This window comes from Molothrus ater, chromosome 16, assembly GCF_012460135.2.
Source record: "Molothrus ater isolate BHLD 08-10-18 breed brown headed cowbird chromosome 16, BPBGC_Mater_1.1, whole genome shotgun sequence".
Lineage (NCBI taxonomy): Eukaryota > Metazoa > Chordata > Aves > Passeriformes > Icteridae > Molothrus > Molothrus ater.
The window spans coordinates 16510143-16524195 of NC_050493.2; the positions used below are offsets into that span (position 1 = coordinate 16510143).

The 14053-nt window shown below is 47.0% G+C and overlaps 1 protein-coding gene across 1 annotated transcript; it reads left to right on the plus strand.

Annotated features, from left to right (window-relative positions):
- The first annotated feature begins 484 nt into the window (after positions 1 to 484).
- Positions 485 to 13407, plus strand: ROGDI (rogdi atypical leucine zipper). The gene is made up of 11 exons (XM_036392743.2): positions 485 to 564; positions 2955 to 3026; positions 4319 to 4401; positions 5678 to 5732; positions 6253 to 6333; positions 8634 to 8729; positions 9925 to 10023; positions 10492 to 10605; positions 11325 to 11374; positions 11888 to 12014; positions 12507 to 13407. The coding sequence occupies exons 1-11, from the start codon at positions 523 to 525 to the stop codon at positions 12546 to 12548; spliced, it is 861 nt and encodes a 286-aa protein (XP_036248636.1). The 5' UTR covers positions 485 to 522; the 3' UTR covers positions 12549 to 13407.
- The last annotated feature ends 646 nt before the right edge of the window (positions 13408 to 14053 follow it).

Consider the following 14053-nt stretch of genomic DNA (forward strand, 5'->3'; position numbering starts at 1 on the left):
AAGCACTCTTTTAGAGCACTGTCATTAAAAGCAACAGAGAGGAAGTCGAGAGCTGTGCTTACAGCGGGAACTGGGGCTGTTTGGAAGCTTTCCCTAGCCTGAAGAATCATTCCCATCTCCTACCCCTCCCCAGGGGCTGGTGTGGTGAAGATGCTATGCCCTCACCTCTCATCTCGCTCGCAGCACAACCGTTGTGAAAGGGAACTCGCCGACTTCTATACAAAGACCTCACTGCCAGGATAAATGTATTTATTTTAAGAAGTGATTAAACTTCCACTCATTTGAGTATTCTTACACGCAGCTCGTTTTGAGCGTCGCCGATGTGCGCTGGGCTGGGGACGGGCAGGTCTGACCTATCTTGCAGCGGGGACAGGCTCGGGGGCTGTGCGGGCGAAGTCCCGCCCTGCTGTCGTCGCGCACGGGGCCCCGCCCTCACGGACGGCGGAGGCGAGCGGCGCTGCCCAATCAAGCATTGCTGGGCCGTGCGCGTGGGGTGCTGGGGGCGGGGCCGGCGGTGTCGGTATGGCGGCGGCGATGGCGACGCAGGGGGAGCGGGCGGTGCTGGTGAGTCGGGTGGGCGCTCGGCGGGGCCAGGGCGAGCGCTGCTAGGCCCCCGTAGATTCGTTCTGTCTGGCCGGGCTCGGGCAGGGAGCCGCGGGATGGCGGTAAGGCCGTCCCCTGCGCCTGGGCCCGGGCCGAGCGCTGTGCAGGGGCTGCCCGGGCCCAGCCCCAGTGCATCTGCTTTAACTGGAGGCGCTGCCGAAGTTCCGGCATGCTGTCGGGTCAGGCTTTCGGGCCGATGCCCGAGCGCCGTCGCCGTGTGGCTCGGAGGCCGCGGCCTCCTCCCGCCTCGCCCAGCAGCGGCGCCCGGGTTTCTCTGCCGCCAACGCTGCTCCTCCGATGGGTTGGGTGGGGTGGCAAGGCCGGGGTCGCCCTGCTCCCGGCACACCGTGAGTGTGCCCTTTGACCTTGGTGTCCCGCTGAAGCGCCCCTCACATGGCGGGTGCCCGAACCGCCCTAGTGAACTAGTAGCAGCGGGGGCGGCGCAGAGCAGGCGTCACTGCGACCTCCCCGGGACAGGATCTCCGAGGAGGAATGACATCTCTGGTATGGAGATAGGGTTCAGAGATACGTCGGTATGGATGGAAATCCACATAGGAAAGCGGGTTTTTCTAATGTCATATGGTTTAGAAGCGTATGACCAGCATTCCCCAAAAACACAGCTGTGCAGCACACAGATGTGCACCAACTTGACTTAGGCCAAAATTATTGGGCAGGGGAAAGGCGATTTCTTGCTGTGACTAAAGGGAAGAAAGATACCAATGGGCATTTTGAGTAGAAACACCTACATGATAGTGGTGGGTGTTGGAGGTACTAAAGGTATCTGCTGCACCCATGGCGATCACTGTTCCTTTGGGAACCTGGAGGACGCCAAACATTACAGAGTGAGAGTTGCACATCCATTTTCTCTCTGGTGATTAGTGACAGGGTCTGAGGGAACAGCATGGAGCTCTGTCAGGGGAGGTTTAGGCTGGATATTTGGAAAAGTTTCTTCATCCAGAGGGTGGTCAGACACTGGAAGAGGCTCCCCAGGGCAGTGGTCATAGCAATAGCACCCTGACTGACAGATTTCAGGGAGAGTTTTGACAACACTCAGGCACATGGTGGAATTCTTGGGGCTGTCCTGTGTAGAGCCCACACACAGACTTCATGATCCTTGTGGCTCCCTTCCAGTTAAGAATATTCTATGATCAGTATAATTCCCAGACACCCAAAAGAGGATTAAAGCATCAAAGTCAGTGGTCCTGCACTCAAACTGCTTTGAAGGATAACAGAGAATCCTGCCTGGCTTTGTTGTGTGTGCCTGCCTTGGATAAATGTTTGCTGAAACAAGCCTGATTTTGTTCTACTGGTTGTTGAGATAACTCTTGCATAAGGTGATGACACATCAGTGGGGGGTTGTGTTCCTCATGGTGAACTGGAACCATCTAGCAGAGAAACTGCAAGCTTAAAAATCTGAGTTGACCATAGCTTGCCTGTTTTTCTGTGGGCAACCTGCTCAGAACTCTCCCCATGGAAAATTTCTCTTTTCTTACAGGATGACGAGTGGCAATCTTTTCTTTGTCCCATGCTTGCTTCTATTCCCCACTTCTTTGATGACCTGCATGGGGACTCATGGTTTAACAGGAACACTAGATCTGCTTTGAGGGTCTGCTTTGTACAGGCTTCTCTGTGGCAGCAGCCAATGGAGGCTCAAGGCAGTGAGTCATCAGATCCGACCTTGTTCATTACTGAATTTGCCCCAATGATTGGGAGTCCCCAGCCTGTGTCCCCCCCCACCCCCTTTTCAGTTTAACTGTTTTGGTTTTAGACTGCTATTGCTTGGGGAAATGCTGGGGATGTGGGTGGGGATGCTCATTTTAGTTCTTATCTTTGTTTCTTACCACTTAATTAGCAACGAATTTGTCTGCAAATTGATTCAGTTTTGTCTGTGCCAGGAGTTGGTAATGGATCTCTCTAGCTTTACCTTGGCCTATTATCTTATTTCCTTCTGAGGAAGGGGCAGTGAGGGAGGCTGGTTATGTGTCTGGCAGCCAAGTGAGTCCATCTTAACAGCATAAAAAGATGCCCCACTTTTTGACACAGTAGTATTTTTACTTTGCTCTGAAAGTTGCATTCAATTCTAGGTTTTTTGGTACAGTGATTTGTGTACCAAATTGCTTTCTTAAACAAAGGGCAATAATGAGGACAGTTCATTGGACTGAGGTGGAGAAGTGGAGATGTGGAGACTGAGGTGTTTCAACAAATCAGGAAGAAAACTTTTGTTCTCCTTTATTTAAACAGCGCAGAAACAGCAGTACACTTAAAACTTAAATAATTTTGGCATATGTCTGAGAGATTTGCTTGCAGTGTTTGATGTCTAATGATTGCACTGCTATTTTTCCATTACGTAGGAAGAAGAATTTAAATGGCTTTTACAAGAAGAGGTCCATGCTGTTTTGAGACAGCTGCAGGATATTTTGAAGGTGAGGTTAATTTTGTCTGAGTTTTGTTTGACCTTCTGTGTAAGGAATGGTGATAGGTTTCCCCTGCAGGAAAAAGTTCTTGATAGAGGCTGCACAGAATGGTCATTCATGCATGTCCAGTTCTTTCCCTGGTGCTTGCTTGCCCTCTGCTCTTGAGGATTCACAGTAAATCTGATATCCCCAAGATTTCTCTGTTCTTTATCCTCTGCTGAGAGCTGCTTCGAAAAGGTACATGGAGCCAGCCAGACCTATCTGCCAGGCATTTGACTGAGATACAAACATTTTCTCGAATAGAGAATCTGAATCTGCTGTAACTCTGATGTGTGCTGGTGGAAGCAAGCAACATGGCCTTTAGGTGACAGCTGCTACATGTGCAGTAATTACTGGCATGTGCTCTCCTTGTTCAGAATCATCCTTTCCTCAACCTGCCCACTCCTCTGCTGGTACCTGTCCCTTTCAGAGGCCTGATGTGTTCAGCTGAAGCAGATGGGCAGCCCTTTTCTCACCTTTCTCCAGCCTGAGCATGTGCTGTGGGGCTGACTCTTTCCAAGCAGCCACTGAGGAACTGGCCAAAGGGACTTCCGTGCATGGTGAATGCACTGTGTGTCTGCTGGGTCAATGTTCAACAGGCCCAGCCCCTTAACACTCCTTGGCTTTTAGAGGTTATGGAGTGATGGAAAAGCAGGGCCAAAAATGTGGAGGTGAGGGGCAAGTGCCAGAGCAGCTGCGAGTGCCTTAGTGTTGACTCAAAACCCCAGGACTGGAGTCAATGGCAGGTGACAATAGACTGCAATACCTTTATATATAGTACCTGTTTTGAAGAATTTATTATAGTTTTGAGGGTGAAGTGTGTAAAAGGGCAGTCACCAGCCAGTATAACCAGATGAAGGGCCGAGGAGGACTGGTGTTCTCTCTACACTTCCTTCATGTGTAAAGACCAGCTGTGATAAGGAGCAGCACTGTGGTGCCTGAGGGTATGCAGAGCTGAGCTGTCAGGTGCTGCTCCTTCTGTGGGCAACTTGGGGATCCTGCTGGCACTGCCCAGCTCCAGGGTGTGGGATTTGAAAATGCCTTTCACTATGGGTTGCATGTGCTGAGCCTCCTCGTGGGCTTCACCAGTCCTGCAGTACGAGGAAATCCAAGTGCTCTGCTTGGTGAACTTCAGGAGGCTGGCAGAGGTGACTGCTACATATTTAGCCACTTGATGGTGTCCACATTATCTTTGTTCCTGGCTCATGGTGTGCTGGACCCAGGCAGATGCTCCAGCATTCACTGTGTCCTCTCTTGGGCAGGAGGCCTCCCACCGCTTTGCCTTTCCCACCAGTGGCTCAGGAGGAGCTGTCAAGCAAGAGAACTTTGTACTAAGCACATCAGGGTAAGTGGTGATGGTCAGCAGGTCACTTCCCTCTGCAGCAAAGGGTGCAGATCCTGGAGGATCTGTGGTGTAGGGCTTTGCAGAAGGCCTGGGTTTTCTTTAATAGGAGATTTTGCCTTAAGGAAAACAAACTAGTTTTCATGGCAGGTGAAGGTAACAGTCTGTAGCTGTGCTCCAGGGCTGCCTGAGCCAGCCTTGTGCCATTTTGTGCCTACACCTATAATGTAGTCACTGATTCCTGACCACATGCCTGTGTGTTGCCTCAGTGCTGTGGGCAGTTTGCCAAAGGGCATTTTTCTGATTATGACACAGGGAGTTGCAGTTACAAGACCTGAATTCTGCTCTTGGCTCAGTTACTGACCCTGACTATGGAGAAATCTTAACCTTTCTCCTAATCTCCGTAAAATAGCAATAGTAAATCTCCTTCACACAAAGCAAACTGAGGCTTGTGCAGAAGGTGCTGTTGGTGTGCAGTTCTTCTGAAATTGATATCCATTTTTTGATCCTCAGTGGTCTCAGTATTGGTGGAGTTCACAAGCTTTTCACAAAGCAATTAACCTTAGTCATTAGGACTGTCACATCATTGCAAGGAATCATGCAATAATTGTGTACTAGGTTTGAACATTGTCTTCTTCAGATCTTAGTTAACTTAGTTTTCACTTGTTGTAAGGTGGATCTTGTAGTGTTGATCAAAAGAGTCTCTTATACAGTAAAATGTAAGGTATGGCCCAACTAGATGCTTCAGTCTTCTCCTCAGACCGTTATACATGTGAGTCATCTTGCAGGACCTTTCAAAGAGTTTGGGGTGTGGGGTTTTTATTTTTTTAAGGTTGTGGGGTTTTACTTATTTAGGGTCTTTTTTCTTGGAATGGGGTGCGGGTTGTAGCTTTCAACTCCTGTAGGAATTGTCTAACTCTTCAATGTCAGTAATTAATTTATTGTCTTGTGCTTGTGCCTGCTCGAGCTGTTTGTAACAGCAGCCAAATTGTTGACAGGTGATAAATGGAATAAGAATGGGATCAGAAATGAAGGTAATGTTTTAGGCAGAGCAGTTAGGGTGAGGTGGTCCGTAAAGAATATGACTGGAGTTCACCACAGGCCAAGAATTGGGGGCTTGAAAGTGTGTGTGGTGTTCAGCTGCTGGTAGGAGCAGTGTTCAGACCCTGGGCAGGAGGAGCTGTGCTGGCTACACAGGATGAGGAGGGGAGGTTTTAGGCTGGCAATTGATAGGTGCCTCTTGTGACATGTGTTGCCTAGATGTTTCCTCTCATTCCAGCACAGACCAGGTGAAAGGTGTGATGACACTGCAGGGAGATGCACTGTGTCAAGCTGTGAGTACTTGCAACACTTCTTGCTTTGTATGGCAATAGGTGGGTGTCAGCCTTATCAGCCTTTGATCACCTCAGGGAGGGAGGTCACCCTGGTTTTGTGTTACCAGTGATCAGTGTTCTTTGTCAGTTCTCCCTAATTGGCCTAGATGTTTCAGCAACCATTGAAATTTATCAAGATTCAGCATCTGATATCCCCTTCTACCATCACCACCTGGTGGTGAGTGCTGTAGTCAACTTCCACTGGGATTCCTTGCCTTCACCACCTTTATTGTGTAATAACAAGTTGCCCTGGGGACCTTCTGGGCTGAGGTCATGTGTCCTGCCAGGATCCTGATTCACTCAGTGCATTTCAACCTATTCTTTGTATTAATATCATCCTGTGGAAGCACTGAGGTTCTGGCTGTGCCAGGACAGAAGGCAGTTTGCTAGGATGGTCTGGAAGAAGGGAATGTGACTGCCAGCCCCCATCTTTTGCATACAGGCATTTCTTGCTCTCATGTGTTTTGTTTCTTTTTTCAAGGATGTTAATCTGAAAATGCCCAGAAACAATCAGCTCCTGCATTTTGCATTCCGGGAAGACAAGCAGTGGAAATTGCAGCAGGTACCTGTTGGCTCTAGATGCCCACCCATCCACAGCTTCAGTGCTCTCTGAGCAGTAACTTTAGTCTTTTGAGAGAGATTGTTATGTCCATTCCACATGAGCTACAGTGGTAAAAGCTAAGGGAGGAAGCAGGTGCAATTAAATCAGTTAAATTGAGTTAGGGTGCCTGGGTGGGCTCATTCCCTACACACCAGTTGATCTGAAGGCTGTCTGCATAGCAGTCATGATCCTGTAAAGGAGTGCCTGAGGTGCCTGTGCAGGACTGTCCCATGTCACCACAAGCTAGAAGGGCAAAGAGCAGCTTCAGGGGCTTTGAGTAGCATGTTCTCATTCTCTTACAGATTCATTTGTTTACACTGAGAACAACTTACTGTGTTCAGTAGCATGTCTGAGTTCCCGCAGGTAAGGAGTTAAAATAATGCAGCTATCCAGAACCAGAATCTCTTTCCCATAATTTTGCTGGGACATACCCGATTTCAGGACCCGACCTAGTGTCTGAAGACATGGTTTGCCTCAATTTGTCGTAGCTGAGTAGGTTGGAGGAAGATGGATTCAATGTATTTCCTTGTGCCATAGCTCAGGTTTTTCTAGGTGATGAGTGCATTTGGCATTGAGTGCAGTTCCCAACATTTTCTTTAGCAGCGAAAGCTCTACCTAGCAAATTTGTAGAAATCTAGAAAATTGTGTACTTGGGATGTTAATACCAAACTTGACTGTGTTTGTTCATGCCTTGCAACAAAGCAAGAAAGTTTTTGTGAGAACACTCAGCAGTGCCTCCTCTTTTGTGGCTATTTTGTACTGCTGCCTGGTTGGAAGACTTCTACCAGCTTTTATGGAAAACAACTTCCTTTATTTACTTGCATTTTGTGTTCTAACGTTGTTCAGATATGGAGTGTGAGTGCCTAAAGGACTGAGTGCAAAAGCGTTTAAAGTGGTTATATGGTGATCTTTGGCCTGTCTGAATTAAAAATTAGCATCTCAAAGGAGTGTCTTCCCTTACTGAGTGGTGATAGTTGGAGTTTTATTTCTCTGTACAAAGTGAAGTCATGGGTAAGAAATTGTAGTGCAGGCACATTTTTGAGGAACACAAGTGCAGGCACATAAATTTTGAGGAAGTTGATTAGAAAACAAAGCAAAGTCAAGGGGGAATATGAATGGAGCATCATAACAGCAGGGTTGGCATTGCTTGGTAGTGCTGCCAGGAGCAGTTTAGCTTGCTCAGAAGCCTCTAGGAGATGTCAAGGCCGGAGATGCTGATATTTGGAGATGCCCAGGTAGCTGCAGTCTCTCTGCAGTCCGACAGTGGATTTACCATTCTCACTCTTCTCTCTGTGGCCTCCAGTGCAAGAGCTTTCTAAGAGCAGGGCTGTTCTGTATTCCCTGAGCTCTGCATTAGAAGGAACCAGAGCCAGGTCTATGCCAGGGAGGCTTCTACAAGGATGTAGGGCTGGGAGCTGTGACTGCTGGAGGGCATTGTAAATATATCAAACTAAAATGCCCCAAGCTGTGTAGCCTGTCTCCCAGCAGACACTTCTTGTACAGGCTTCCCTGCTTAGCTGTTCCATTTGCACCCTCTAATTTACTTGGGTTTGATTTTCCCTTTTCATGCTGCTGCCTAAAATTGAACGCAGTCAGCTTCTCCCAGGGCCATTGTCTTCCTCTGGTTTGTCCTTGCTCTCATGAAAGCAAGGATACACCTGTCAACCTTGCTTTTGTGACTGTGTTCCTCTTGCTTGAGAGGAACTTGAGCCAGCTGTGTCCTGAGTCTGGTCCAGTCCCACACAATGGCACAGCTTCTTGATGCTGGAGATGACTCTCAATCCCAACAATTTCACTTTAGAAGTACTCTGGGATATTGACAGAGACACTGTATTAGAAATCAGTGCTTGTTGTTCATTGATGTCATTTGTTTTAGCTCTGATGGAATGAAATAATTGTTCATTTTGCTGGAGTTGACTGCTGTGTGCCATTACCAGTGAGAATTCCTACCAAGCAGTCATGGTCAGAGCACTCCCAGGATGAGAATGCCTGATGTCAGGACAGGAGCAATATTTGTACTGACAATCCAGGTTGTAGCTGTCAGACTGTTCTGTATCTCCAGTCCATGAGTGGAGAACCCAGTAATGCTTCTGGGAACCAGTGGTAGGTTTGTGTTAGACACTATCTGACATTTAGACATAGCATTACATTTGAGAAGACACTATTCTTAAGGTCAGTGAGATAACTGGGGAAACCTTTACTACCGAGTACATGTTACTACAGAGTGTTTCTTTCATAGGACTGTATTTGTACCTTTGCAGATCCAGGATGCTAGAAACCATGTGAACCAAGCCATTTACCTGCTTATGAACAGAGATGCAAACTACCAGTTCAAAACAGGCTTGGAGGTGCTCAAGGTGAGGAGAAAGCTCCTGGTGCTTGGGTAGGAACATGCATTTTTCCTTCCTCCATTTGTTGTTTTAAACACAGTTAATGCAGATTACTGTCTGAGTCTCTTAGTGGAAACAGACTTAATAGTTGTACCCATGCATACCCATGTCAAGAAGTGTCCACGTGACCTCATATTTTATATGAATCTGTACTAGTTTAGCATTAGTAACAGGGCTGTACATCCTGGTGAACAGTAATCTGAGCAGTCAGTGCACCGTTACACACCAGTGATAATGTAGGAGGATATTCCTTGATCTTCTGTGGAAGATGTTGTTACATAACTTACTCTCTGTTGGTCAGTGCTGCAGGCAAGAGCAGCAGTGAGGCAGCCATCAGTAAACAGAAGATGACAGTACTTGTGATTTACTGAAAATCTGAAAGTGACTTCTCTCTTGCCAGTAGTATTTTCTGGTGTCTAATACAGAGCAGCTGCTGCAATGGCAGTGAAGCCCAACCTTCTGCTTGAAAATGCTCTCTGAAGGCAACAGAATTTCGGCTTGCTCATTAGAATTCATCACAACATCAAACATGAGAAAACTCAAGTGGAAGTGAGGGGAGATATTATACAAAATGCCTTCATCTTAGCAGTCATGAGATCTGTGACAGACATGTTGCTTCCCCTTTTTTTCTGGAAGAGGAAGTCTGCCTGAAGAGCCTTTGAACTGTGGTTTCTGGCAGGATTGGCCTCACAATGAGCTGGTTCTTTTTATTTACTGCCTCGCTCATAGCTGGTTATTGAACAGAGGGAGCCCATGCAGCAGTTGGACCTGTGATGTGGGAGTGGGGAGACTGAGAATGCAGCTTGTTTTTTCCTTAATGCCTGTTCTTCTGAAGAGCTGATGATGAGTTTGTTGATGCCTTTGTAGCGTCAGTAATTGATCTCATGTTGGCTTGGTATTCTTGTCATGAATAGCTGTTCTCTCATCAGTCACTGGTATTGAACACTCCTGACCTGTCTCATAAGTCTCTGATGGTGGTGAAAGTTAAACTGCATTTATGTGGGAGCCAGCCCTTCCCAATAAGTTCCTGAATTCCTGGAAGGATGGGGGGTAGTGGTGGTTGTTGTTTTAACACTTGCAGAAGGCTGTAGGATTCTGCAGCACTCTGCCCAGAGCTGTCCAGGAATCACACTCAGGAGTGGTTCTGTACATTACCTTGTAGCTTATGGATGCTGTGATGTTGCAGCTCTCCAGAGCCCGAAATCGACTGACCACTCCTGCCACTCTGACACTACCAGAAATTGCCTCTAGTGGTCTCACAGTAAGTATGTGATGGTCTAGATCTCTATACAGGTCTGGCAGCATTGCAGCAGTTTGGATTCTGGGCTGCATCTTGGTGGAAGTGGGTTCCTGAAGTGTCTCCTGAGGCAGAACTTAAGCAAGTGCAAATCCTGATTGGTTTTGACTGTTCTTTATCTTCCTGTGGGAATGCAGATGACTTGGGCGTGAGGACTCTGGTTCTCTTGAGAGTAAATTCTGTTCTCTGCCCAAGAGTGTTGTCCAGGGATGATTTGCCCTTGTGAACACTGCTTCATCCTCTCTTGTCACTCTCATCATTTGATCAAGAGCAGTGAGAGCAACAGTCATTGTCTGCAGCTGCTCAGTCTTTGTTTCTCTCCTATTGTTTTTCTTTTGTCATGGGGTAATTGAGTGTGGCTTGGGAAAAGGGAATGATTTCCCAGCATTAGAAATTATGATCTTTTCACTGACAAACTAATTCTCTTGCCAGAAAATGTTCACTCCTGTGCTGCCTCCAGACATCCTTGTGAATTTCTATATTAATCTGAACAAGCTGTGCCTCACTGTCTACCAGCTCCACGTGATTCAGCCCAGCACAACCAAGGTGATGCCTGCTATCTCATGAGCCTTGTTTAGTTTCCTCTCCTGACGTTCCACTGTGAGGAGGAGATCACACTGCTACCTGGTGCAATGTTATATTCATAAGATAATGCAGAAATAAGTTCAGCTGGTACTAAGTATGTTTAGGTCTGCTGCACACAGAACACTGGCTCTAAATCGAGTTCGGGGCATCGCTGCTTAGCCCAGAAGAACATACCAGTGCTCTGGAGTAAGCCATTTCTTAGCAAATACTTTAAATATAGTTTGATAATTTTGTGGCATAATTATATTAATCCAGTTTACATCTGAGTAGAATCTTGGGTTTCCTCATGGAGTTTTGATAGATAGTTTTCTGCTTCACCTGTTGCATGGGTCAACTTGTAAAAACAGCCTTAAACTCTTAAGCTTTATGAAATGCAGTCCTTCCATAAGGAAGATTTTCCTAAAAATCTGTATTTTGTTTTTCTTCTGGATCTTCTCATCTTATTTCTGTAGTGATAACATTTGTAGCTACATTGAACTCAGCCAATGAAGGAATGAACTCCTTTCATGAAGGAGCAGGAGGGGTTCTAACAAAAGGGATTTCATATTGTTGGAGGGTCCAGGCTAATAGAGCATGGGTGTTTCTTGATGACAGGCTACTGAAAGTGTGAGCCTTAATTGTCTTTCTTCTAAGTGGTTTGTTTACTACATCAAAATCCTAATGACCTTTTCCTTCTCTAGAACTTCAAGCCTGCTGGAGGGTCTGTTTTACACAACCCTGGGGCCATGTTGTAAGTACAGTCACTACAAGGGTAGTGTACCTGGGTAACAGGTGTTGGTATGTCTTGAGGATGAAATCCCAACAGCTACATGCAGTTTCTGTTATAGCATCTCTGAAGTGGAAAACCTTGACTGAGTCACTTGCTGTACCTGTGAATGCTCTGTTGTGTCTTTTGAATGACTTGGTCCTAAAGGCCAGAATATGTGAATTTCCAGGATTCAGCCCATCTAGACAATACCACGAGTTTATCTAGAGATGAGAGTTTACAGCAAAAATGAGTGTTTGGTTATTGGCATTGACATCTGCCTCTGTGCCTGTCTGGAATGAAGGGAAGTTCCTAACTTCACCCTTTTGCTTAACTGTAAATCTGGTCAGAGGTGGACTTGAGTGTTTGCATTCTGTAACTTTGCCAGGTGCTGATTTAAATGTGATAGAAATAATCATAATCTCTCCTATGGGAATGTAGGACAGTTGAGTTCTATGCTGTTGTGTGTGAAGCTGTGCTCTTTCCCCCCCTCTCCAGTGAGTTTGGCAGCCAGCGATATGAAGTCAGCCATGTCCATAAAGTGGAATGTGTTGTCCCATGGTTAAATGATGCCCTTGTCTTCTTCACAGTTTCATTGCAGCTTTGCCAGCAGCTGAAGGATAAGGTAATGGCCTTGAAAAAGGGGCTTTGTTTTTAACTCTGGGTTTTGAGAGGACCTCAGATCTGATGTGATGTTGTTCTGTTCAGCTTGCTGAAAATAAGGGATGAGTGAGTGTTCTGGAGCCACGGAGCTGGCTGGTGCTGCCTAGCAAGCAGCCATAGGATAAGTATAGTGATGTGGCAGATGTCTGCTGAGCTGGTGACTAGATGGAAAGGAGCAAGCAGACACTTCTGTGTTCTCAGTCATGAGGTGGATGAGACAGAACAAGCAACCTAGTTTTCAGTAGATCAGTGCTCAGTTCCAGCTCTGCAACTGTCACCTTGAGCAAGTAACTTTGTGCTCCTTGAGTGACAGCAGCAGCAAACCTGCTCTTCAGTAGTGCAGTGCTGAAGTGTGTAATGCTGTGAAGCCAAGCCCTCTCTCACACATTATATGCTCCTTTTTTTGTGGTCCAGGGGGTATAGGAACTTACCTGCTTTTGTTCTTGCTTTCCAGATCTCCGTTTTCTCCAGTTACTGGAACTACAGGCCATATTAATTCACTTTGGAATGATCTAAGCCTTTACAGTACTTCAAGTGTCTCTCTCTGTTCTCTCATGCCAGCTGAGTCCAGGTCAGCCTGAGGAGTGCTGGGGTTCACTGCCGTATGCCCTGCACAGGGCAGGGTCAGTGTATCTGGAGACACAGCTTTAGTAGCCTTGTCTGGGATTACTGCATAAGCAGGGCACCAAGTAGTGCTGTGTGGTTGCCAGGAGCTTCCATCAGTCCCTCTTGTGCATTGTGTGGCTGACACTTCCCAAGCCCCTCATAAGTCACACAGGTCTGTTAAAAGGGATAGGTGCTCTGGACCACCCTCACTAACTAGATCTGTGCATTGTGCTGTAACTAACTCCTTGACTGTGAAGTGGCTGGGAAGGGGGGAGAACAGACTAACTTAACACACCTCTTAAAAGGTAGGGCATGTGGCTCCCTGTAGTGAAATGTTTCTTTTATCTGGTCCAGCTGTGCTTATAACTAACTCGGAGTGACTCCTTCCCCTGCCTGTTCTGCCCATCCCCATGTTACTGATTCCCCTTTGGGGATGCTCTTACTTGCTGCTGTTTGAATTCTTTCCCCCCTCATCCAGCATCAATGTGATAAATATTTTTTTCCTAAGCCCTAGTTGGGCCAATTGGTCTTTTCCAGGTTTAGTATCTTGTTTTCACTACCAGCCTTTGGAGTTGCCCTGGTGTACCTTTGTGCAGTCTTTCATCTTGTCATTAAATGCAAAGTGAGTACCATGTTGCTACTATGATTTGCTGCCTATGGATGCTACAATGTGTAACTCATACCTTTAGTCATTGCTAACCGTGAAATAAACACTCATATCTGCAGTGCCCATGTGGGCTGTGAAAGAATGAGTATCTTGAGATTCCATGCTCTCTCACAAGTGAGTGGCTGTTCTTGGTTATGCGTGCTGGGTTGTCTTTTGTTTTACTGGGGAGGACAGTAGTGGAGGCACTGTTAGCTGGGCAGCACATCAAAGGCTGAGCCTGTTTGCATAGCCTCAGCCCAGTGATGTCTGATACTTGAAATACTACCTGAAGTAGTTTTCCAAACATGTCTTGACAGTCATGTTTGGAAGAGGCTGTAGGCATTCAGACTGGGGTGGGTTGGCTTATAGAGTCATTCAGAACATCTCTGGCAGAGTGGGAAGACTTCCTTCCTTCCTTCCTTCCTTCCTTCCTTCCTTCCTTCCTTCCTTCCTTCCTTCCTTCCTTCCTTCCTTCCTTCCTTCCTTCCTTCCTTCCTTCCTTCCTTCCTTCCTTCCTTCCTTCCTTCCTTCCTTCCTTCCTTCCGCCCGCCCGCCCGCCCGCCCGCCCGCCCTTCCCGCCCTTCCCGCCCTTCCTTCCCACCTGCCCCTTTCTTCCTTCCCTCCCAAAAATCTTTACCCCTCCACACCTTGGCACGTCTACCTCCTCCTTCCCAATTTCCCCGCAACCTCCCACAAGACACTTCCCAGCCTATTGATATTATTTCCGATATTGCTGAATGGGGCATGCC

Bases quoted from the DNA above. Each gene is read 5' to 3' on its own strand.
- ROGDI (XM_036392743.2), top strand. From the start codon at position 523: ATGGCGGCGGCGATGGCGACGCAGGGGGAGCGGGCGGTGCTG. The intron at 565-2,954 runs GTGAGTCGGGTG...TCCATTACGTAG, and splicing joins AGGGGGAGCGGGCGGTGCTG to GAAGAAGAATTTAAATGGCT. The intron at 6,334-8,633 runs GTACCTGTTGGC...GTACCTTTGCAG, and splicing joins AGCAGTGGAAATTGCAGCAG to ATCCAGGATGCTAGAAACCA.